At 38.5% G+C, this 26,581-nt stretch overlaps 1 protein-coding gene across 1 annotated transcript in view; it reads right to left on the bottom strand.

Moving 5' to 3' along the window:
- Positions 1–22,219, bottom strand: part of LOC101895405 (islet cell autoantigen 1) — a 117,983-nt gene extending 95,764 nt beyond the window's left edge. Inside the window, exons 1-2 of the mRNA XM_059131624.1 lie at positions 22,121–22,219; positions 21,482–22,053 (exon numbers count right to left, since the gene is read on the bottom strand). Of these exons, the coding sequence (XP_058987607.1) occupies positions 21,482–22,045 (564 nt within the window). The 5' untranslated portion in view covers positions 22,046–22,053; positions 22,121–22,219. The remainder of the gene's footprint in view (positions 1–21,481; positions 22,054–22,120) is intronic.
- Between the last annotated feature and the right edge of the window lie 4,362 nt (positions 22,220–26,581).

Genomic DNA, 26,581 nt, shown 5'->3' with positions numbered 1-26,581 from the left:
CAAAACCTAAAACACCATTTTCTTTATTTACCATTGTTATTACATGGCTATTAAAATTTAATTTTGGATCCATCAAGAGGCCTAGATCGACAAATGAATCTACAGTTGATAATGAATGACCGTCAATATTATATTGTAATATCAGAGAAGAAGATCTGGAGAAGCACATATGCTTACATTTGCTTAAATTTAACTCCATACAATTTAACTTGCACCATTTAAAAAGGCTATCTAAATCGTTTTGAAGTAAACTGGCGCGTTTATCACAATTATGGGAAATGAATAATTTAACATCATCTGCGTACATTAACAATTTCGAGTAATTTATGGAATTAGGTAAATCGTTGATAAATAGAAGAAAGAGGACCGGTCAAAGGTGACTTCCTTGCGGAACACCCGATGGAACGTTAATCGTTTTGGATAGATACCCTTCAAACAAAACTAGTTGTGATCTATCTTTTAAGTACGATGATATCCATTTGACTAAGTTTGTGTTGAAACCCATATAATTTAATTTATATATTAGGAGTTCATGGTTAACCCTATCAAAAGCTTTACTAAAATCAGTATAAATTGTATCAGTTTGTTTACGCTGAACAAATCCTTTTATTACTGTTGACGTAAATTGTATAAGATTTGTTGCAGTTGAAAGGCCACTACGAAAACCATGCTGATATGGACTCAATATAGATTGAATTTTCCGTGAAATTGCTGCAATAATTAATTTTTCAAACAATTTTGGTATGGCACTTAATTTTGCAATTCCTCTATAATTTGACACATTAGTAAGACTACCAGACTTATGTAAAGGTATAATATAAGATTTTTTCCAGAAAGTAGGAAAGTGACCAAATTTCAGTGAATAATTAAACAATATAGTTAACGGAAGTGCTAATGTTTCTGAACAATATTTAAGAATTATATTAGGTATGCCATCCGGTCCTGGACATTTAATCGATTTTAAACTACGCAGACTATTGTACACATCCTGACGTTGTAGAAAAGGCATACAAATTTGATCAGCCTGTGATAACTTATAAGGATACGAATCTTTAATTTGGCAAGATGTTCTGAAATAGGTTGTGGCAAAAAAAATCTGCGAAACATTCAGCAATATCTGTGCATGTGACAAATTCTTTATTGTTATATTTCAATACTGAGGGCTTTGAGGAAACTTTTCGTTTTAGATTAACAAAATCATAAAAAGATTTAGTATTGGATTTAAAATTATTTTTAATCTTGTCTAGGTAAAGATTATACAATCTACGAGACTCTAAAGTATATTTAGATCTACCAACAGAGTAATTAGTGTAGTCTATTGTTAAGCCTGATTTTTTATATTTACGAATAAGCTTATTTTTAGAGTTTTTTAAACTTGATAACTCAGAGGTTATCCATGGATATTTATTTGAATTTTTAACTCTAGTGGTTGGAACACATTCCAGTTTAAATCTATTTAAAATATCATAAAATTTATCAATTACATATTCTAAATCTTTATGGCTGTTACACAGGCACACAGAAGCCCAATTTACGGAGGAAATGAGGGTATTAAATTTTCGAAAATTAGTTTTTTTGTAATTAAGGACAGTTTTAAATGAGTCGGACTGACTTTCTTCAATTACATAACTGTGAGTCATGGAGATATTTAAAGTTGGATGGTATATATCTTCAGGAGTGCATATTGGAGGAACTCTGAATATATCAAAATGCTGTGTTATATTTACAAACGCCAAATCAAGAATTTTGCCGTGGGAATTTTTCACACTGTTTATTTGAAAAAGATTTAAGTCACACAAACTATTTATAACATCAAATGTATACTGGGTACTGTTCATTTCGGATGGCAAAGGAATCAAAGCTTCAGAATCTGGCATTGGAAGCCACCTAATGGAGGGCATATTAAAATCACCAAGGATCAGAATGCGATCGGAATCTTTCATTTTTTCAGTGATTAAATTTATTGCTGATAAATGCTGATTATAAATGTCAAGTGAAGATGAAGGGGGAATATAGGAGCAAGTTACAAACAATTTAGATATGCCCAATTCTATGGAAACACCAACAAATTCTATATCAAGAAAATCATTTAGATCAATTAAATTAGTGGTATATTTGGTATCAACTGCAATAAGGACGCCACCACCTTTTTTACAAACACGATCTTGTCTAAATATTTGATATTTTGAACATAAAATTTCACTATTTAATATAGATGTTTTTAACCAAGTTTCGGAGAAAACCAATACATTATATTTGAAACCAATGCTATCAGTATATAAACTGGTTAATTTTGTATTAAGCCTCCTTACATTCTGATAGCAAATAGAAAATGAGTCATTTAGTTTTTTGGCACCGAATCTGGTCTAAGAGGCAAATGAGCTAAATTATCGGATCTCTCCACAAATTCTTTACTGAATGCCCTAGCAGGCCAAAATTCTTTTAAAATCAACTGTACAAAAATATTTTCAGGCACAACGATTTTGGAAGAAGATCTACTTTCAGAAAATGCAGATCGGAGCTTATAGCATCTCAAAAAGTAATCTCCCTCAATTTTTGATTTTATATAATACATTATGTCATCGGCCGTTGTTTCTGGCGCAAACCTTGTTGCAAATATCATTTTCATGGCGGGAGCCATATATAATGATCTTTGGACAGGTTGAGTTTTGCCAGTAGCAGTCTCGGGACGATCACTAGTGATAAGTGAAGGAAGTGATAATTCCTGTATGTTACGAGTAGATTGGGAGGTTTTCTTAGAAACCTCACTATCAATACTCATAACTTCAGGATTATTTACCCCTTTACCTATACCGCTGTTATCTACCGGAACTGGGTGTGTAACAACACTGGCATACGACTGTTCACGTCCAGTCTCAGTTGTTTCAGTGATATTAACTGGAACCGGTTGTGGAACAGTGTTCTCCACAGAAACTATTGCTTTGCGACTAGGCATTCCCTTAGTTGGTGCCTTTTTCACAGCCCTTTTGCGTTTCTGGCCAGAAACTGACGGTGACGACACAAACTCATCTAATTCTTGGTATTTCTCAAACAATGTAGAGAAATTCTCGAATCGGAGTGCTAGTGAGGAAAAATCTTTTTTCATCGATGTCAATTCCGACTGCAAATCCTTTACAAAATTATAAAAGTCTGCAGAGAGTTTCCTACATTGCACACAACACCAACGAACACCAACTTATTTCTAATTGTGTCTACAACTTTTGCATTAATCCTAGCACATTTTGCATGCCATTGATTAAGACAAAACCAACAGGTAACACACAATTCATCATCTGCAACAATATTACATAATTCAAAAGGGCACGACATTTTTTATCTTAATTATTATTTATTTTAATTATAATTATTTCTTTTTAATACACAAGTTACAGCTATATTTTTCAAGATTAGCTCTGTACCTGGAATTTTTTATTTATTTATTTTATTCTTTTTTAAATTCTTTTTTAAATGTTGGCAACTCTTATGAGATGACAAACAAAACAAGACGATATGTTACAACAACTAATTAGCTAATGTAACAAAAGAAAGAGGATAAAAGGAGAATGTACAATTACACAATTTGAAAATTGATATTACTTTAAAAGACAAACAACATTTTAAACCACTACACCAATTATCACTTTGAGTTACAAAATCACTATTGAACACTTTAATACACTTTTTTACCAGATTAATTAATTTAATAAAACATATAACTTAATTTTTTTTTTTCAAAAGCACGGAGCACCACAATTTTTTGACACTAATCACAACAGCGTTGCCAACTCTCATTTATATATGGAGAACATTTTTAAATCAATAAAAAACAAAACAAATACCGACAACAATTCAACCGCCTCTTCGGAGGCACCGACACGCAACGCGGCTACGGACAAGATTTCAACTATGGGTGGGGACGAGACTCTGCTGACGTACAGAGACGTGGTATGCGAAAGCATACAAAGACAGAGTGAACTGCTGTCCGCCCTTTTCGAAAAGACCAAAACCCTTAGGCTTAGCCAGGAAAGTGTGCCATCCAGTTTTGGGAGTGATTCACCTCTCTCTGATGAGGAGCTCGACACCACCGTCATACCCTCATCTGAGACAGATGAACCAGTCCAGGAAACTGGAGAGGTTGCTCATACAGGCACCGAGGTGAGGCCAATACTCGGCGAAGGAATCTCATTGGAGCACACCGATGCTGCCAACCTCTGGGTCAGGGAAGGCGTCCTTGAAGGTGACACTAGTGCCTCCGGATCGAAAGATGGTAAAGCAAAGAGGGGCTACGAAGGTCGGTAAGGTACTGCAAAAGCTTCATCGGCCGCGATCCCCTACAGATTACGGAGAGGGAAAGGACCCTGATCAAGACGAACCTGAAGGCAGTGCGGAAATTCGAAAAGAATCATCCGCAACTGCCAAAATGTTCTCTTGAGATGGAACTTGCCTCTCTCCTTACCATAGATGGAAGTATGCACCGCTCCCACCGTATATGACGCAGAAAGGCGGAAGAAAGGGAAGAAGAAGACCACGGCAGTGCTACCCTCTACAAAGGAGTGAGGGTCATCTGCTGCGAGAACGAGGAGTCCAAAAACTTGCACTTGCTGATGTATCCCTAGAGGATGACTGTGTAGCGGTCATCGACCGAGCTGAAACGGAAGGCAAAATCAGCGAAATTCGGTGGATTCTCATTGGAAACCGTCTGAGGGAGTTGGTTTTCCTAGGGGAAGATGCTTTACGGCTACAGTTCGGCAGTGCTACCCTCTACAAAGGAGTGAGGGTCATCTGCTGCGAGAACGAGGAGTCCAAAAACTTCCTCGTGACCGCAGTAGCTGGCTTTCAAGGCTTTGGGATGGAATTGCACTTGCTGCTGTATCCCTAGAGGATGACCGTGTAGCGGTCATCGACCGAGCTGAGACGGAAGGCAAAATCAGCGAAAGTCGGTGGCTTCTCATTGAGGACCGTCTGAGGGAGTTGGTTTTACTAGGGGAAGATCCTTAACTGCTACAGTTCGGCAGTGCTACCCTCTACAAAGTAGTGAAAGTCATCTGCTGCGAGAACGAGGAGTCCAAAAACTTCCTCATGACCACAGTAGCTGGCTTTCAAAGCCTTTGGGATGGAAGTGCACTTGCTGCTGTATCCCTAAGGGAAATTCCCTGTAGAATATTGACAGCATGGGTGCCACCACCCTCAGTAGATCCGACACGCGTGCTGACAATATTGGGAAAACAAAATCCCAACCTCAGTATGGAGGGAAGAGGCCTCGTCGTCAAAGTATCTATTAATACAGCTGGCCAGGACTACCTTCAGGTTCGTGGAGGAAAGCTGCACTTTGGCACAGGACGGATTCGATTTCGTCTAACGCCGATGTCGCAGTAGGTGGAAGGAAGCCCTAACTGCAAGGCAGCCGCAGCTGAACTTCTCCTGTCACTCACCAAGTTTGAAGTAGACATAGCCATGGTCCAGGAACCTTATATAGTCACAAATAGGGTGACTGGGTTAGGGAGTGAGCGGTACATCACCTATGCCACCTCCAATGTAGAAAAGTTTAGAACGTGTGTCATCGCTAAAAAGAACTTAAATTTAATCTTCCTCAATAATTTCAGTGGAGGAGACGCCACAGCTGTTAGGATGGAAGCACGAGCCGGAAGGATACTCTTTTTTGCATCCATCTACCTACCCTTTGAGTACCCCGACCCGCCAGGCGAAGTAGTAGAGGGGCTGTTCACGGAACTGGGAAGCAGAGGCGATCTCGTTGTTGGATGTAATGCTAACGCCCACCATTTTCAATGGGGCAGTAAGGATACAAACACAAGAGGTAAGTCCTATTTTGATTTTATTTTAATACATAATCTCAAAATATGTAACAGGGGAAATGAGGCAACTTTTCAAAATAGGAATAGGGAGGAGGTTATTGATCTCACCCTTACTAACTTGGATGAGTCACTCATACTGAGCTGGAAAGTTTCCACCGATTGTTCCTTCTCGGACCATCGGAAGATGGGAGCTGTGAAAGAGCTTGTCCGCTTACCTTTCCGGGAAAAAGGTGTCAACCTGCCTGGTGTCGAAAGACCTAGCCTATCTCAGGAAGATAAGCAGACGCCTTTACAATAGGGCCAACAAGACCAAACTGGGTACAGACTGGGAGGCTTACAAATCAGCTTTCAACAAGTACAACAGTGAAATCAAGAAGGCCAAACGAAGGTCTTGTTGTTGTTGTTGTAGCAGTAGTACATATATGTGTTTGCATTCTGCTAATCTGGTTCCAGCTCCAGGTTTAGAAATTCGGCTACTTTAACGGGCTTTAGCCAGAGATCTTCTGGAGTGAGTTGGGTAGGTTTGGCTGTGCAATTAAAGAGGTGTAGCGTATTGTGCGGGCCTGTATCGCACGCCGGGCAGGCGTCATGCACATCTTCATCAATTCGTGCCCAATACGAATTGAGACGACTACACCATCCTGAACGTAATTGCGCCAAAACTACCCTGGTTTGTCTAGGCAGCTGACGTTCTTCAGCTGCAATGGATGGGGGGGTGGACTCCGAGGACGGCATTCACTTTAAAACTGCTAATATCATCCGCGACTGCATCGGTGTGAATGCCACTCAGACCTGCCTGATAGGCTTCTTGATCTAGAGGTTCTCTCTTATAGCGCTGGACCTCCCTCTCTAGATCATGTATGCCCTTCCTGACACGCCTGGGTGGGGGAGATTTATCCACCATATGATTGTTGGGATGACTCTCACGGTAACACCCAAGCAGGTACTGCAACGAAAGCATATGATTATGCTGACGTAAGGGAAGGACTTTCGCCTCCTCATGTAGATGGTCCCCTGGTGTCATGAGGAGGCACCCTGTCGCAGTTCTCAGGGCAGCGTTCTGGCAGGTCTGGATATGCTTCCACTGCGTAGCACTAGTATTCGCAGACCACCCTGGATCCGCATAGCTGACCAGGTTATAAGAGGTCAACAAGGTTTCTTTGTCCGCACCCCAAGAGCTGCCGGCTAGCGCCTTGAGGACCTTGTTCCTACTTTTCATCTTGTCGCAGATAGCTGTGGCTTGCGCGGACGACTTGAACATGCTAACGAAGGTCTTGGGTTTGTTTACTGAGTCCATAGAAGATGTCAACGCACTTTGACAGCCTTTCTCGATATTGAGGGAGCCTTCATTAACGTCACACTCGAAGCAATTCACAGTTCCCTAGTAAAACTTAGTATACCACCACTCCTAGTTGACTGGATTGATGCCATGCTCAGCAGCTGTATCATCAATTCAAGCATCGGGAGTGTTCTGTCAGGAAATCGGTCACTAGGGGCACCCCGAAAGGAGGGGTTCTATCACCACTACTCTGGCTTTTGGTGATAAATGAAATTCTAATCGAGCTGGATCAAGGTGGGACAAAGGTCGTGCCTTCGCCGATGATGTTGTCTTGCTGATTGCTGGGAAATTTCCCCAAATTGTTTCAGATATTATGCAGGGAGCTCTAGTTAAACTCTCCAGATAAGCACGCTGCAATGCACTTGGCGTGAACCCATCAAAACTTGAGTTCGTACTTTTCACACGGTAGCTGAAAATACCAAACTTTTCGCTGCCTATCCTTGATGGTGTTATGCTAAGCCTTTCTCCGGACGCCAAATACCTCGGCACCATCCTAGACCAGAAGCTAAACTGCAAGAAGTACATCGAGGAGCGAGCGAAGAAGGGCTTAATTGCACTTTATTCTTGGAAAAACTCAATAGGAAAATGCTGGGGTCTCAAGCCGCACATAATCAGATGGTTATATGAGTCTGTCGTCCGACCAATTGTAACCTATGGGGGGCTTGTTTGGTGACATTCCTTAGGGAAAATTACATTCAGCAAAATCATTAATAAAGTACAAAGAGTTGCATCGCTACTAAGTACAGGCGCGTTTAGGAGCACACCCCAATCCGCACTAGACACCCCACTAAATTTTAAACCGTTAGGTCTTTTTGTAGGGGAACAGGCTGCTAGGTGTTCCCTGCGGTTCAATGGCGTAGTCATCATCGAATGTATTGGGATCACATTCTCATTACTCTTCCGATGCTCTATCTGGAAAAAATGTCTAAATGTCTGAAGCTGTAGTGACTAACGTGCGAGACTTCCAATTAGATCTTTTAAGTTCATGAGCCATTGGAGGCGATCATGGCTGATTGCATATTGTCTGTACTTTTGTACACCGACATGATACGTTACGTTGTAATTTCGCTGATGAGAAATGAGTTTTTGAGAAAATAATACAATGATTTTTATACCTATAGTCAAATTGGCGTTTCTCATGCAGTTGGCAACTTATACTAATAACTTCAAATGTTGGTCAAAATCACTTGAAATGACCAAGAGATCATCTAGACACACGAATACGTTATCATTAATCTCGTTTGGGACGACCTTGTTCATTAAGCGACATAGACGCTGCACCGAGTTGCATAGCTCAAAGACCTTTACGCGAAATTGTATTGTATGGTTAAGGCGTCCAATAGAAGAGTATTTTATTTCATATAATAAGTTTCGTCGATCCTACTTAGTATCCCCATACGGCATACTTCTCCGTCAATTTATTTAATTTCCTGGCATTTAAACAAAAACGATTTTCCCGGGTTTTGAAACCACAAGTTCCTTTATATTTCTTCCAAAGAGATGCTGTATAGCGCCTGCAAGCGCTTCACACAAAATATAAAGTCTTCGATTGTTAACCTTTTCATGTTTCCGTCGAAATTCAAACCGAATGTATCCACTGTGATCCTAGCAAGATCGTTTATGAATGGCGTTTGGATAAACGTGGTATTGGTAGACGGGTTACTCATAGAAACTTTCATGGAGTACGCATTAGAGTTGGGCATTACATACGACTCTAGTTGCGGCATGTTAGCACTTTGATTGGGGATATTGAAAAATTTTTCGTATATCTTGTTTTCTACCCCAACAATACGTTTTATTATATCCTCTAAGTCTCTTTCTGTCGGGTTACTCGCAGTTCCAAGTGTCGAGAATCGTTTCACGGCACTTTCTACTCCCGCTCCTATAACACTATCTACTACCTCAACTGGCCCTGAAGGATGAACGAACGTAGCTGATAAGTCCTTAAACTGAGCGTTTTCTTCAGACTCTTTTATCCTGATCTAATGCTGAATTAAGAGCTGATGATTTGATCTAATGCTAATGTCAGATTCGTAGTAAAGGACATCGATCGTTATCATTCCCTCGACTAACAGTTAATAACCTATTTACCTTTCGTCTATACTTCGTCCCCTGATTTTATGTAAGTATTAAATGTTGTAACAAATATTAGTTTTTTTAAGTATAAGTATGAGTTTTTTTTTAATTTTTAGATTGATGATGATGATAGGTGTATATTTTCACTAACCCTTAACTTTTACAACATTTAGACAAAAGCACAGCTTTTACCTTGGTTTGCAACAACGTCGGATTTGGGTACTTTACGGAAGTGCTTTTCCTCGTATGTGTATTAGACAAACATGAATGGATTCTCTAAAAAGGACTAGGGGACCTTGACAATTATCTTTTCAAATGACTATAACATTAATAATGCTCTGGTGACGATCCTATGCACTGGTTATCGTTTACCTGTCCCACAACCTGTTTAAGCAAGTCCTTTGAAAATTTGGCAATTTCCAGTGCTAAGGTTTTATTGCACATATCTACCACTCTCCTTAACTTTTCAAAATTTCGTATGTGTATTAGACAAACATGAATGGATTCTCTAAAAAGGACTAGGGGACCTTGACAATTATCTTTTCAAATGACTATAACAATAATAATGCTCTGGTGACGATCCTATGCACTGGTTATCGTTTACCTGTCCCACAACAACAACGTCGGATTTGGGTACTTTACGAAAGTGCTTTCCCTCGTATGTGTATTAGACAAACATGAATGGATTCTCTAAAAAGGACTAGGGACCTCGACAATTATGTTTTCAAATGACTATAACATTAATAATGCTCTGGTGACGATCCTATGCACTGGTTATCGTTTACCTGTCCCACAACCTGTTTAAGCAAGTCCTTTGAAAATTTGGCAATTTCCAGTGCTCAGGTTTTATTGCACTTATCTACCACTCTCCTTAACTTTTCAAAACATAATTATGTATTTTATGCAAAAATTATAAATTCAACTGCGTATTGCTCTTTGTTTTCTTAATTAATATGTGAGTCGCTGTCTCCAGAATCCATAATCGCCATTCATATTGCCAGTTCTTTACAACCTACCTTAGTCCTTAGTATTTCTTCTAAAAATCATCCCGTCATCTACTTTAAGATCGGGTAAACGCTCCTTGTTTTTTATCATTTCTCTCATATCTAAATATCATACATCATCGAATGTATTGGGATCAAAATCTACCAGTTGACTTAGATTAAAGTCGTCTTGGAAATGTATCAGCCACCACATTCTCATTACTCTTCCGATGCTCTATCTGGAAAAAAATGTCTAAATGTCTGAAGCTGTAGTGACTAACGTGCGAGACTTCCAATTAGATCTTTTAAGTTCATGAGCCATTGGAGGCGTTCATGGCTGATTGCATATTGTCTGTACTTTTGTACACCGACATGATAGGCGCAATACATTCTTTTTCCGTTACGTTGTAACTTCGCTGATGAGAATTGAGTTTTTGAGAAAATAACACAACGCTTTTTATGCCCATAGTCAAATTGGCGTTTCTCATGCAGTTGGCAACTTCTACTAATAACTTCAAATGTTGGTCAAAATCACTTGAAATGACCAAGAGATCATCTAGATACACGAATACGTTATAATTAATCTCGTTTGGGACGACCTTGTTCATTAAGCGACATAGACGCTGCACCGAGTTGCATAGCTCAAAGACCTTTACGCGAAATTGTATGGTATGGTTAAGGCGTCCAATAGAAGAGTATTTTATTTCATATAATAAGTTTCGTCGATCCTACTTAGTATCCCCATACGGCATACTTCTCCGTCAATTTATTTAATTTCCTGGCATTTAAACAAAAACGATTTTCCCGGGTTTTGAAACCACAAGTTCCTTTATATTTCTTCCAAAGGGATGCTGTATAGCGCCTGCAAGCGCTTCACACAAAATATAAAGTCTTCGATTGTTAACCTTTGCACGTTTCCGTCGAAATTCAAACCGAATGTATCCACTGTAATCCTAGCAAGATCGTTTATGAATGGCGTTTGGATAAACGTGGTATTGGTAGACGGGTTACTCATAGAAACTTTCATGGAGTACGCACTAGAGTTGGGCATTACATACGACTCTAGTTGCGGCATGTTAGCACTTAGATTGGGGATATTGAAAAAATTTTCGTATATCTTGTTTTCTACCCCAACAATACGTTTTATTTTATCCTCTAAGTCTCTTTCTGTCGGGTTCCTCGCAGTTCCAAGTGTCGAGAATCGTTTCACGGCACTTTCTACTCCCGCTCCTGTAACACTATCTACTACCTCAACTGGCCCTGAAGGATGAACGAACGTAGCTGATAAGTCCTTAAACTGAGCGTTTTCTTCAGACTCTTTTATCCTGATCTAATGCTGAATTAAAAGCTGATGATTTGATCTAATGCTAATGTCAGATTCGTAGTAAAGGACATCGATCGTTATCATTCACTCGACTAACAGTTAATAACCTATTTACCTCTCGTCTATACTTCGTCCCCTGAGTTTATGTAAGTATTAAATGTTGTAACAAATATTAGTTTTTTTTTTAAGTATAAGTATGAGTTTTTTTTAATTTTTAGATTGATGATGATGATAGGTGTATACATTCACTAACCCTTAACTTTTACAACATTTAGACAAAAGCACAGCTTGTACCTTGGTTTGCAACAACGTCGGATTTGGGTACTTTACGGAAGTGCTTTTCCTCGTATGTGTATTAGACAAACATGAATGGATTCTCTAAAAAGGACTAGGGGACCTTGACAATTATCTTTTCAAATGACTATAACATTAATAATGCTCTGGTGACGATCCTATGCACTGGTTATCGTTTACCTGTCCCACAACCTGTTGAAGCAAGTCCTTTGAAAATTTGGCAATTTCCAGTGCTCAGGTTTTATTGCACTTATCTACCACTCTCCTTAACTTTTCAAAATTTTGTATGTGTATTAGACAAACATGAATGGATTCTCTAAAAAGGACTAGGGGACCTTGACAATTATCTTTTCAAATGACTATAACAATAATAATGCTCTGGTGACGATCCTATGCACTGGTTATCGTTTACCTGTCCCACAACAACAACGTCGGATTTGGGTACTTTACGAAAGTGCTTTCCCTCGTATGTGTATTAGACAAACATGAATGGATTCTCTAAAAAGGACTAGGGACCTCGATAATTATGTTTTCAAATGACTATAACATTAATAATGCTCTGGTGACGATCCTATGCACTGGTTATCGTTTACCTGTCCCACAACCTGTTTAAGCAAGTCCTTTGAAAATTTGGCAATTTCCAGTGCTCAGGTTTTATTGCACTTATCTACCACTCTCCTTAACTTTTCAAAACATAATTATGTATTTTATGCAAAAATTATAAATTCAACTGCGTATTGCTCTTTGTTTTCTTAATTAATATGTGAGTCGCTGTCTCCAGAATCCATAATCGCCATTCATATTGCCAGTTCTTTACAACCTACCTTAGTCCTTAGTATTTCTTCTAAAAATCATCCCGTCATCTACTTTAAGATCGGGTAAACGCTCCTTGTTTTTTATCATTTCTCTCATATCTAAATATCATACATCATCGAATGTATTGGGATCAAAATCTACCAGTTGACTTAGATTAAAGTCGTCTTGGAAATGTATCAGCCACCACATTCTCATTACTCTTCCGATGCTCTATCTGGAAAAAAATGTCTAAATGTCTGAAGCTGTAGTGACTAACGTGCGAGACTTCCAATTAGATCTTTTAAGTTCATGAGCCATTGGAGGCATTCATGGCTGATTGCATATTGTCTGTACTTTTGTACACCGACATGATAGGCGCAATACATTCTTTTTCCGTTACGTTGTAATTTCGCTGATGAGAATTGAGTTTTTGAGAAAATAACACAACGCTTTTTATGCCCATAGTCAAATTGGCGTTTCTCATGCAGTTGGCAACTTCTACTAATAACTTCAAATGTTGGTCAAAATCACTTGAAATGACCAAGAGATCATCTAGATACACGAATACGTTATAATTAATCTCGTTTGGGACGACCTTGTTCATTAAGCGACATAGACGCTGCACCGAGTTGCATAGCTCAAAGACCTTTACGCGAAATTGTATGGTATGGTTAAGGCGTCCAATAGAAGAGTATTTTATTTCATATAATAAGTTTCGTCGATCCTACTTAGTATCCCCATACGGCATACTTCTCCGTCAATTTATTTAATTTCCTGGCATTTAAACAAAAACGATTTTCCCGGGTTTTGAAACCACAAGTTCCTTTATATTTCTTCCAAAGGGATGCTGTATAGCGCCTGCAAGCGCTTCACACAAAATATAAAGTCTTCGATTGTTAACCTTTGCACGTTTCCGTCGAAATTCAAACCGAATGTATCCACTGTAATCCTAGCAAGATCGTTTATGAATGGCGTTTGGATAAACGTGGTATTGGTAGACGGGTTACTCATAGAAACTTTCATGGAGTACGCACTAGAGTTGGGCATTACATACGACTCTAGTTGCGGCATGTTAGCACTTAGATTGGGGATATTGAAAAATTTTTCGTATATCTTGTTTTCTACCCCAACAATACGTTTTATTTTATCCTCTAAGTCTCTTTCTGTCGGGTTCCTCGCAGTTCCAAGTGTCGAGAATTGTTTCACGGCACTTTCTACTCCCGCTCCTGTAACACTATCTACTACCTCAACTGGCCCTAAAGGATGAACGAACGTAGCTGATAAGTCCTTAAACTGAGCGTTTTCTTCAGACTCTTTTATCCTGATCTAATGCTGAATTAAAAGCTGATGATTTGATCTAATGCTAATGTCAGATTCGTAGTAAAGGACATCGATCGTTATCATTCACTCGACTAACAGTTAATAACCTATTTACCTCTCGTCTATACTTCGTCCCCTGAGTTTATGTAAGTATTAAATGTTGTAACAAATATTAGTTTTTTTTAAGTATAAGTATGAGTTTTTTTTAATTTTTAGATTGATGATGATGATAGGTGTATATTTTCACTAACCCTTAACTTTTACAACATTTAGACAAAAGCACAGCTTGTACCTTGGTTTGCAACAACGTCGGATTTGGGTACTTTACGGAAGTGCTTTTCCTCGTATGTGTATTAGACAAACATGAATGGATTCTCTAAAAAGGACTAGGGGACCTTGACAATTATCTTTTCAAATGACTATAACATTAATAATGCTCTGGTGACGATCCTATGCACTGGTTATCGTTTACCTGTCCCACAACCTGTTTAAGCAAGTCCTTTGAAAATTTGGCAATTTCCAGTGCTCAGGTTTTATTGCACATATCTACCACTCTCCTTAACTTTTCAAAATTTCGTATGTGTATTAGACAAACATGAATGGATTCTCTAAAAAGGACTAGGGGACCTTGACAATTATCTTTTCAAATGACTATAACAATAATAATGCTCTGGTGACGATCCTATGCACTGGTTATCGTTTACCTGTCCCACAACAACAACGTCGGATTTGGGTACTTTACGAAAGTGCTTTCCCTCGTATGTGTATTAGACAAACATGAATGGATTCTCTAAAAAGGACTAGGGACCTTGACAATTATGTTTTCAAATGACTATAACATTAATAATGCTCTGGTGACGATCCTATGCACTGGTTATCGTTTACCTGTCCCACAACCTGTTTAAGCAAGTCCTTTGAAAATTTGGCAATTTCCAGTGCTCAGGTTTTATTGCACTTACCTACCACTCTCCTTAACTTTTCAAAACATAATTATGTATTTTATGCAAAAATTATAAATTCAACTGCGTATTGCTCTTTGTTTTCTTAATTAATATGTGAGTCGCTGTCTCCAGAATCCATAATCGCCATTCATATTGCCAGTTCTTTACGACCTACCTTAGTCCTTAGTATTTCTTCTAAAAATCATCCCGTCATCTACTTTAAGATCGGGTAAACGCTCCTTGTTTTTTATCATTTCTCTCATATCTAAATATCATACATCATCGAATGTATTGGGATCAAAATCTACCAGTTGACTTAGATTAAAGTCGTCTTGGAAATGTATCAGCCACCACATTCTCATTACTCTTCCGATGCTCTATCTGGAAAAAAATGTCTAAATGTCTGAAGCTGTAGTGATTAACGTGCGAGACTTCCAATTAGATCTTTTAAGTTCATGAGCCATTGGCGGCGTTCATGGCTGATTGCATATTGTCTGTACTTTTGTACACCGACATGATAGGCGCAATACATTCTTTTTCCGTTACGTTGTAACTTCGCTGATGAGAATTGAGTTTTTGAGAAAATAACACAACGCTTTTTATGCCCATAGTCAAATTGGCGTTTCTCATGCAGTTGGCAACTTCTACTAATAACTTCAAATGTTGGTCAAAATCACTTGAAATGACCAAGAGATCATCTAGATACACGAATACGTTATAATTAATCTCGTTTGGGACGACCTTGTTCATTAAGCGACATAGACGCTGCACCGAGTTGCATAGCTCAAAGACCTTTACGCGAAATTGTATGGTATGGTTAAGGCGTCCAATAGAAGAGTATTTTATTTCATATAATAAGTTTCGTCGATCCTACTTAGTATCCCCATACGGCATACTTCTCCGTCAATTTATTTAATTTCCTGGCATTTAAACAAAAACGATTTTCCCGGGTTTTGAAACCACAAGTTCCTTTATATTTCTTCCAAAGGGATGCTGTATAGCGCCTGCAAGCGCTTCACACAAAATATAAAGTCTTCGATTGTTAACCTTTGCACGTTTCCGTCGAAATTCAAACCGAATGTATCCACTGTAATCCTAGCAAGATCGTTTATGAATGGCGTTTGGATAAACGTGGTATTGGTAGACGGGTTACTCATAGAAACTTTCATGGAGTACGCACTAGAGTTGGGCATTACATACGACTCTAGTTGCGGCATGTTAGCACTTAGATTGGGGATATTGAAAAATTTTTCGTATATCTTGTTTTCTACCCCAACAATACGTTTTATTTTATCCTCTAAGTCTCTTTCTGTCGGGTTCCTCGCAGTTCCAAGTGTCGAGAATCGTTTCACGGCACTTTCTACTCCCGCTCCTGTAACACTATCTACTACCTCAACTGGCCCTGAAGGATGAACGAACGTAGCTGATAAGTCCTTAAACTGAGCGTTTTCTTCAGACTCTTTTATCCTGATCTAATGCTGAATTAAAAGCTGATGATTTGATCTAATGCTAATGTCAGATTCGTAGTAAAGGACATCGATCGTTATCATTCACTCGACTAACAGTTAATAACCTATTTACCTCTCGTCTATACTTCGTCCCCTGAGTTTATGTAAGTATTAAATGTTGTAACAAATATTAGTTTTTTTTTAAGTATAAGTATGAGTTTTTTTTAATTTTTAGATTGATGATGATGATAGGTGTATACATTCACTAACCCTTAACTTTTACAACATTTAGACAAAAGCACAGCTTGTACCTTGGTTTGCAACAACGTCGGATTTGGGTACTTTACGGAAGTGCTTTTCCTCGTATGTGTATTAGACAAACATGAATGGATTCTCTAAAAAGGACTAGGGGACCTTGACAATTATCTTTTCAAATGACTATAACATTAATAATGCTCTGGTGACGATCCTATGCACTGGTTATCGTTTACCTGTCCCACAACCTGTTGAAGCAAGTCCTTTGAAAATTTGGCAATTTTCAGTGCTCAGGTTTTATTGCACTTATCTACCACTCTCCTTAACTTTTCAAAATTTTGTATGTGTATTAGACAAACATGAATGGATTCTCTAAAAAGGACTAGGGGACCTTGACAATTATCTTTTCAAATGACTATAACAATAATAATGCTCTGGTGACGATCCTATATCCTAATATGTGAGTCGCTGTCTCCAGAATCCATAATCGCCATTCATATTGCCAGTTCTTTACGACCTACCTTAGTCCTTAGTATTTCTTCTAAAAATCATCCCGTCATCTACTTTAAGATCGGGTAAACGCTCCTTGTTTTTTATCATTTCTCTCATATCTAAATATCATACATCATCGAATGTATTGGGATCAAAATCTACCAGTTGACTTAGATTAAAGTCGTCTTGGAAATGTATCAGCCACCACATTCTCATTACTCTTCCGATGCTCTATCTGGAAAAAAATGTCTAAATGTCTGAAGCTGTAGTGACTAACGTGCGAGACTTCCAATTAGATCTTTTAAGTTCATGAGCCATTGGAGGCGTTCATGGCTGATTGCATATTGTCTGTACTTTTGTACACCGACATGATAGGCGCAATACATTCTTTTTCCGTTACGTTGTAACTTCGCTGATGAGAATTGAGTTTTTGAGAAAATAACACAACGCTTTTTATGCCCATAGTCAAATTGGCGTTTCTCATGCAGTTGGCAACTTCTACTAATAACTTCAAATGTTGGTCAAAATCACTTGAAATGACCAAGAGATCATCTAGATACACGAATACGTTATAATTAATCTCGTTTGGGACGACCTTGTTCATTAAGCGACATAGACGCTGCACCGAGTTGCATAGCTCAAAGACCTTTACGCGAAATTGTATGGTATGGTTAAGGCGTCCAATAGAAGAGTATTTTATTTCATATAATAAGTTTCGTCGATCCTACTTAGTATCCCCATACGGCATACTTCTCCGTCAATTTATTTAATTTCCTGGCATTTAAACAAAAACGATTTTCCCGGGTTTTGAAACCACAAGTTCCTTTATATTTCTTCCAAAGGGATGCTGTATAGCGCCTGCAAGCGCTTCACACAAAATATAAAGTCTTCGATTGTTAACCTTTGCACGTTTCCGTCGAAATTCAAACCGAATGTATCCACTGTAATCCTAGCAAGATCGTTTATGAATGGCGTTTGGATAAACGTGGTATTGGTAGACGGGTTACTCATAGAAACTTTCATGGAGTACGCACTAGAGTTGGGCATTACATACGACTCTAGTTGCGGCATGTTAGCACTTAGATTGGGGATATTGAAAAATTTTTCGTATATCTTGTTTTCTACCCCAACAATACGTTTTATTTTATCCTCTAAGTCTCTTTCTGTCGGGTTCCTCGCAGTTCCAAGTGTCGAGAATCGTTTCACGGCACTTTCTACTCCCGCTCCTGTAACACTATCTACTACCTCAACTGGCCCTGAAGGATGAACGAACGTAGCTGATAAGTCCTTAAACTGAGCGTTTTCTTCAGACTCTTTTATCCTGATCTAATGCTGAATTAAAAGCTGATGATTTGATCTAATGCTAATGTCAGATTCGTAGTAAAGGACATCGATCGTTATCATTCACTCGACTAACAGTTAATAACCTATTTACCTCTCGTCTATACTTCGTCCCCTGAGTTTATGTAAGTATTAAATGTTGTAACAAATATTAGTTTTTTTTTAAGTATAAGTATGAGTTTTTTTTAATTTTTAGATTGATGATGATGATAGGTGTATACATTCACTAACCCTTAACTTTTACAACATTTAGACAAAAGCACAGCTTGTACCTTGGTTTGCAACAACGTCGGATTTGGGTACTTTACGGAAGTGCTTTTCCTCGTATGTGTATTAGACAAACATGAATGGTTTCTCTAAAAAGGACTAGGGGACCTTGACAATTATCTTTTCAAATGACTATAACATTAATAATGCTCTGGTGACGATCCTATGCACTGGTTATCGTTTACCTGTCCCACAACCTGTTTAAGCAAGTCCTTTGAAAATTTGGCAATTTCCAGTGCTCAGGTTTTATTGCACTTATCTACCACTCTCCTTAACTTTTCAAAATTTTGTATGTGTATTAGACAAACATGAATGGATTCTCTAAAAAGGACTAGGGGACCTTGACAATTATCTTTTCAAATGACTATAACAATAATAATGCTCTGATGACGATCCTATGCACTGGTTATCGGTTACCTGTCCCACAACAACAACGTCGGATTTGGGTACTTTACGAAAGTGCTTTCCCTCGTATGTGTATTAGACAAACATGAATGGATTCTCTAAAAAGGACTAGGGGACCTTGACAATTATGTTTTCAAATGACTATAACATTAATAATGCTCTGGTGACGATCCTATGCACTGGTTATCGTTTACCTGTCCCACAACCTGTTTAAGCAAGTCCTTTGAAAATTTGGCAATTTTCAGTGCTCAGGTTTTATTGCACTTATCTACCACTCTCCTTAACTTTTCAAAACATAATCATGTATTTTATGCAAAAATTATAAATTCAAACAATCAAAAGTCATAAAAACATTTTAGACATACAAAGCTAAATGATAATTTAGCTGTAGTATATGAATTCAGGAACAGTTAAAACGTTAAATCTTTACAATGTATTTAAAACCAATCTATCTACCTATTTTGCATTTCACACAAATTCTGTATCAAAACAAATTTACATTGGTAATACTACCAATTTATGTCCAATATACGTTTCAAATGCCCTTTAGGCGTATAAATGTGTAAACAATATTGGGTTTCACACAATATATTTTGTACAAAATCGAAGTAAGTTTTCCAATCGGAACAATTCACATTTGCGTATTGCTCTTTGTTTTCTTAATTAATAGGTGAGTCGCTGTCTCCAGAATCCATAATCGCCACTCATATTGCCAGTTCTTCACAACCTACCTTAGTCCTTAGTCATTCTTTTAAAAATCATCCCGTCATCTACTTTAAGATCGGGTAAACGCTCCTTGTTTTTTATCGTTTCTCTCATATCTAAATCTACCAGTTGACTTAGATTAAAGTCGTCTTGGAAATGTATCAGCCACCACATTCTCATTACTCTTCCGATGCTCTATCTGGAAAAAAATGTCTAAATGTCTGAAGCTGTAGTGACTAACGCGCGAGACTTTGAATTAGATCTTTTAAGTTCATGAGCCATTGGAGGCGTTCATGGCTGATTGCATATTGTCTGTACTTTTGTACATTTCACACAAATTCTGTATCAAAACACATTTACATTGGTAATACTATCAATTTATGTCCAATATACCTTTCCATTGCCCTTTAGGCGTATAAATGTGTAAACAATATTGGGTTTCACATAATATATTTTGTACAAAATCGAAGTAAGTTTTACAATCGGAACAATTCACATTTTGCTCTTTGTTGCACTAACTAAACAGCTAAATTACATATACAATATTTTGGAAGTCATAAACATAGTGAATTCCCACAAAATCTTAAAGATTCTCCTCACTTTCCCATTTATTACATAATAATAAAAGAAAGTAATTATTAAATGTATCTTACGTATTATTTTCTTCCACATTTGTTTGAAATAACAAATATAAAATTGCGAGCCTCTTTAATGCCTATTAACGCTGAGTCAATTATAATTAATGTCTAGTAAATGATTTGAAAATAAATACATAAAACAAAAAAAGGAAAATTTAAGACTTTCTGCTATGGAGGCATGTGTGTTTCGTATCTAGCCACAGTCAGTCAGAGATTTGAAGCATTCCCCTATGGACAAACACAAAACTTGGCATGCTAGGGTTGTGTCGAAATGTTTATCACAGGTAGGCATTTTATTCCACCTTAAAGTTTGTATATAAAATTTCATCCGGTTTACGCTGAGTCAATTATAATTAATGTCTAGTAAATGATTTGAAAATAAATACATAAAACAAAAAAAGGAAAATTTAAGACTTTCTGCTATGGAGGCATGTGTGTTTCGTATCTAGCCACAGTCAGTCAGAGATTTGAAGCATTCCCCTATGGACAAACACAAAACTTGGCATGCTAGGGTTGTGTCGAAATGTTTATCACAGGTAGGCATTTTATTCCACCTTAAAGTTTGTATATAAAATTTCATCCGGTTTACGCCCAACACCGTATTTGAAACAAAGCAACTAAGCAAAATCCTTAATCCGACACAAAACTGGCTTCTTTTCAAAACTATTTTTATAGGTTACATTTTTAAAGTTAATGTCTACGGAACTACAAGAGATATCGATACATATCGCTCCCATTTAAAAAGGGAAGAGTGTAGAATATTGTTTGGCATATAAAACTTATTACCCCATAATGGGTCCCCTTACGATCGGTTCTGCACTAAATAACCGGGTAGTTCCCAATGAAAAATTTGCTTTGTGATAAAAATTTCAAAATGATCTGAGTCTCTAAACTCATCTTGCTCCAAAAATTATAAGTCAATCAGAAGTGACTCTTAAGACAAAACTCTGACTTGAGTTGTACAAAAACGCATTAAAACAATATTATTTTGAAATTTCATATATAAACATACTTATGGGTGTCAATAATAAATCTTAATTTTCACCTTTTGAATTGAATCCATGGACAGAGTGTCAAAATTTTGCTTAGCTGCACGTACATGGGCCTGGGCTGTCCTAAATTTGTCTACGCCTCTTCCTGTATCGGGATCTAATTCCGCACTCGCTGATTTCATCCACTCCAAAGCTGCTCTATACTCAGTACGTTCTTTTTCCATATTAGATATAGTAGATTGAGTGTCGATAATTGCGCGATTTCGAAATATATCTACTTCATGCTGCAACCTTAATAGGGGTACTCTTATGCACATCCTCTGCTGACCACAATATGATACTGATTTTCCGGTATTTGTTATACTTTGACTAGTTGTCTTACTCCTTTTGCCTGCTTCTTTCAAAAATCTTCCGAAAAGAGATTCTTCCTGAGAGAGTATACATAATCGTTCTTGATATTGCTCGATTATCTTACTTAGTTCGCTGCTCGTCTCCGCAATAGACTTAAAAATTTCAATTTTTGCGTCTAGCTCTGCGTCAGAAGAGATAATATACTCATCCTCCTTGGTTCCTAACTTTCTCTGGACGGTTTTTTTTGTAACCCAAAAATGTTGCATGATGCCTTCTGTAAAGTAAGAAAAACTATTTATTATTGATTTTAAATTATTATTTACTGTTATAAACTTTTTTACAATTTGCAAGCTGTGAAATATGCTACGTTTTTGCTTCTTTTTTGGTTAATGAATAATATCTGAAAAAAGTGTTGCCAATATTAAAGATAAATATTCCTATTCGAGCAGTAATGAAAGGCATTACCTAATGTAGCGCGTGTATTTCACAACAACATAATTAGAAATGTTACTTAAATGAACGCGTGACGCTTAAAGGGAAAAACCTACCTAAGAAGAACAAGTTAAAGAGCAGTAAGTTCGGCCGAACTTTGAAAACAATCCACCATTTTAAATGAATTTGGAACTAAAATCCTTAAAAATTCAAATTCGAAATAAACTATGAATAATGTAGCTAAAATCATCAATATATCGTATGTAGGGAGGTACCGTTATATCGGAGCTGTGCGAAGACCTGGACCAGCATAGACAATTTTCTATCATAGGCTGTAGCATCCATAACGAACTTCAAATACGACATCGCAAACAATTTCTGTGGGTATTGTACTTAAATACCGAATATAGGGAGGTACTGGTATATGGGGCCTATACGAAGACCTGAACCATAAACAATTTTCTCTCACAGACTGTAGTGCCCATTACGAACTCTAAATACGTAATTTGAAAAAATTCCGGTGAATAATGACGCTAAAATCATCAAAATACCGAATGTAGGGAGGTACCGTTATATGGGGGCTATATGAAATTAACCTGCCTACTGGAAAAATAAACCTGTGTGCAAAATTTTAGCCTTCTATCTCAATTCGTTCGCTAAATCGACTTAGAATTATACGCTGATCAACAATATATATACTTTGTTGGGTCTGACATGAGTATTTCGAGAAGTTACAAACGGAATGACAAAGTTAATATACCATACCTCCATAGTATGGTGGAAGGTATAAAAATTGTATCGGCATATTACTCGAACCATGGTACAATGAAATAAGGGTAACACCATGGTGGTAACCTATGGATTTATGAATATAAAATTTGACAATGAAATGTTGTCATATGTATAAATTTTAAAAAATTGTATATATATGACTACATGACTTTACCTTTTTAGTTCTACCATGACCCGAACATGCAATGTCCACATCTTGAAAGGAACAAAATAAAATAAAAGCAAATTTTTAAAAATTAGAAAGTTCCTGAAAATTTTAACATAGCTGAAGCAAAGTTTAACCATTTTAAACGAGTGGCTTTTATTTATTATAAATTTTTGCAATTCTTTCTTTATTATATTCGTTAAAATCATACTTTTGATCGGATTTCGTGTTGTTTTGATAAACACAAAATGAAATTGCATGCGACATGCCCACAAACGTTAAGGTGAGGGTAGGTTAGGTTAAAGGATGCGCGGTTGTAAGAAAACAACCACTCCACTCGGAGACCTTTTGGTTTCTTACTCGTCCTGACAAAGCCTGCTGTATTCAGATGTCATGGCCTTAATGTTGCAGTGTCCTGTAATTAGGCCTACCACAAGCTTCAAGCCCAGCTTGTTGTCCAGGGACCCAACAGAGTTTCACAAACGATTTAGCCTTTTCCAGAGTATTCCTGCATTTCAGAACCGCCATAGATTTGATTGTAAAAGAATTCAAGGCCTTCAGGGCCGCTTGACTATCGACATATCTAGTCACCGGTCCGTCCAGTTCATTGATTCTATTTGCCAGCAGCTTTATGGCCTTCCTGACAGCGAAGATTTCTTCATGAAAAACACTACAGCCATAGTTTAAACGGCTCACGTTCCACTTTCCATCTTCGATCCATCTACCGTTAAAAGGTGGTATGTCACGAGTCCAAATGTCTCTGTTAGGTATATGGATATCAAGTAGTTCAAAGCTGTGCCTAGGTGATATAAAATCACTAGCTATAGTCTGATTTACTATACTTCCCACATACTTGATAATGGCAGAGTGTCCGAATGGCTGACTCCGCCATTGACCCAGTTCATTGAGCCGAGGGAACACCTAGCAGCCTGTTCCCCTACAATAAGACCTAACGGTTTTAAATTTAGTAGGGTGTCTAGTGCGGATTGGGGTGTACTCCTAAACGCGCCTGTACTTAGTAGCGATGCAACTTTTTGGACTTTATTAATGCTTTTGGTGAACGTGGTTTTCCCTAAGGAATGTCACCAAACAAGCCCCCCATAGGTTACAATTGGTCGGACGACAGACTCATATTACCATCTGATTATGTGCGGCTTGTGACCCCAGCTTTTTCCCATGGAGTTTTTCCAAGAATAAAGTGCAATTAAGCCCTTCTTCGCTCGCTCCTCGATGTACCTCTTGCAGTTTAGCTTCTGGTCTAGGATGGTGCCGAGGTATTTGGCTTCCGAGGAAAGGCTTAGCATAACACAATCAAGGATAGGCAGCGAAAAGTTTGGTATTTTCAGCTACCGTGTGAAAAGTACGAACTCAAGTTTTGATGGGTTCACGCCAAGTGCATTGCAGCGTGCTTATCTGGAGAGTTTAACTAGAGCTCCCTGCATAATATCTAAAACAGTTTTGGGAAATTTCCAAGCAATCAGCAAGACAACATCATCGGCGTAAGCCACGACCTTTGTACCACCTTGTTCCAGCTCCATTAGAAAAAAGCCACCACTCTGGCTTTTGGTGATAAATGAACCCCTCCTTGCGGGGTGCCCCCGTGACCGATTTTCTGACAGAACACTAACTGATGCTTGAGTTGATGATTCTGCTGCTGAGCATGGCATCAATCCAGTCAACTAGGAGTGGTGGTATACTAAGTTTTACTAGGGAACTATGAATTGCTTCAATATCGGGAAAGGCTGCCAAAGTGAAACACGAGTTGTTTAGGGTTTTCTCTACACAACAAACGAAATCGTGTTGCGCTCATTCAACAGATCTGCTTTTCCTATAGGCATGTTGAGCTGTGCTCAACGAGGTCAGGGGTATCATAGATCTAATCTCAATGTCTAATAGTCTCTCCAGCGTTTTCAATAGAAATGATGAGAGACCAATATGCCTGTAGTCCTTTGGATGCACATGACTTGGTTTCCCAGCCTTGGGAAAGTAAGTGACTGTAACTTCCCACCACAGTGATGGAATGTGAGAGAGGCGCAGGTATGCCTTAAAAATCGCCTCCAGAACTGGTATTATTAAAGTCGACGCATGCTGTAGCATTGCGGGAATAATGCCATCTGGTCCCGGTGACTTCTCAGTCAGACTAACATCCTCCACCCCATGATGCTCAATAGACCGATCTAACAATTTGTCATTTACCGCATCGAAGCAGTTCGGAAAGTGAGTATTGGCTAACAGGTTGAGTGTCTCTAGACCAGAGTCAGTCCAGCTACCGTCATTCCTCTTTATACATCCAATGGATTTGGGGTCCGGTGAAAGCAATCTACGGAATCTGGAGGCTGCGTTGACATCTTCTATGGGCTCAGTAAAGCAAACTCAAGACCTTCGTTTGGCCTTCTTGATTTCACTGTTGTACTTTTGAAAGTTGATTTGTAAGCCTCCCAGTCTGTACCCAGTTTGGTCTTGTTGGCCCTATTGTAAAGGCGTATACTTATCTTCCTGAGCTGGGCTAGGTCTTTGGACCACCAGGCAGGTTGACACCCTTTTCCCGGGAAGGTAAGCGACACAAATTAACGGACTCGTCCACATCGGAGGCGGAGTCTACTGGGAGATTACCAGTAGATCTCAGCTTCCATGCAGTGTGCTCCGCAAATTTTTCTCATCGGGCTTTTCTCGGGTTCCTATGCGGTTGTTGATGCAATCCCTCTACCGATACCTGGAATGTTAATTTCCGATATTCCGAGAAGGAACAATCGGTGGAAACTTTCCAGCTCAGTATGAGTGACTCGTCCAAGTTAGTAAGGGTGAGATCAATAACCACCTCCTTATTCCTATTTTGAAAAGTTGCCTCATTTCCCCAGTTACATATTTTGAGATTATGTGTTAAAATTAAATCAAAAATAGACTCACCTCTTGCGTCCGTGTCCTTACTGTCCCATTGAAAATGGTAAGCGTTAACAACGAGATTGCCTCTGCTTCCCAGCTCCGTGAACAGCCTCTCTACTACTTAGCCTGGCGGGTCGGGGTACTCAAAGGGTAGGTAGATGGAGGCAAAAAAGAGTACCCTTCCGGATCGTGCTTCCATCCTAACCGCCGTGGAGTCTCCCCCCCTGAAATTGTTGAGGAAGATTAAATTTAAGTTCCTTTTAGCGACGATACACGTTCTGACCTTTTCTCCATTGGAGTTGGAATTGGTAATGTACCGCTCACTCCCTAACCCAGTCAGCTATTTTTGACTATATAACGTTCTTGGACCAGGGCTATGTCTACTTCAAACATGGTGAGGGACAAGAGAAGTTCAGCTGCGGCTGTCTTGCAGTGGTGCAGATTAATCTGCACAACGTTGAGCAGCTGGGGCTTCCTTCCTCCTACTGCGACGTCGGGATTAGACGGAATCGAATCCATCCTGTGACAAAGTGCAGTCCTGGCCACCTGT

This window comes from Musca domestica, unplaced genomic scaffold, assembly GCF_030504385.1.
Source record: "Musca domestica strain aabys unplaced genomic scaffold, Musca_domestica.polishedcontigs.V.1.1 9, whole genome shotgun sequence".
Classification (NCBI taxonomy): Eukaryota; Metazoa; Arthropoda; class Insecta; order Diptera; family Muscidae; genus Musca; species Musca domestica.
This window is presented reverse-complemented; position numbering and strand designations above follow the sequence as displayed.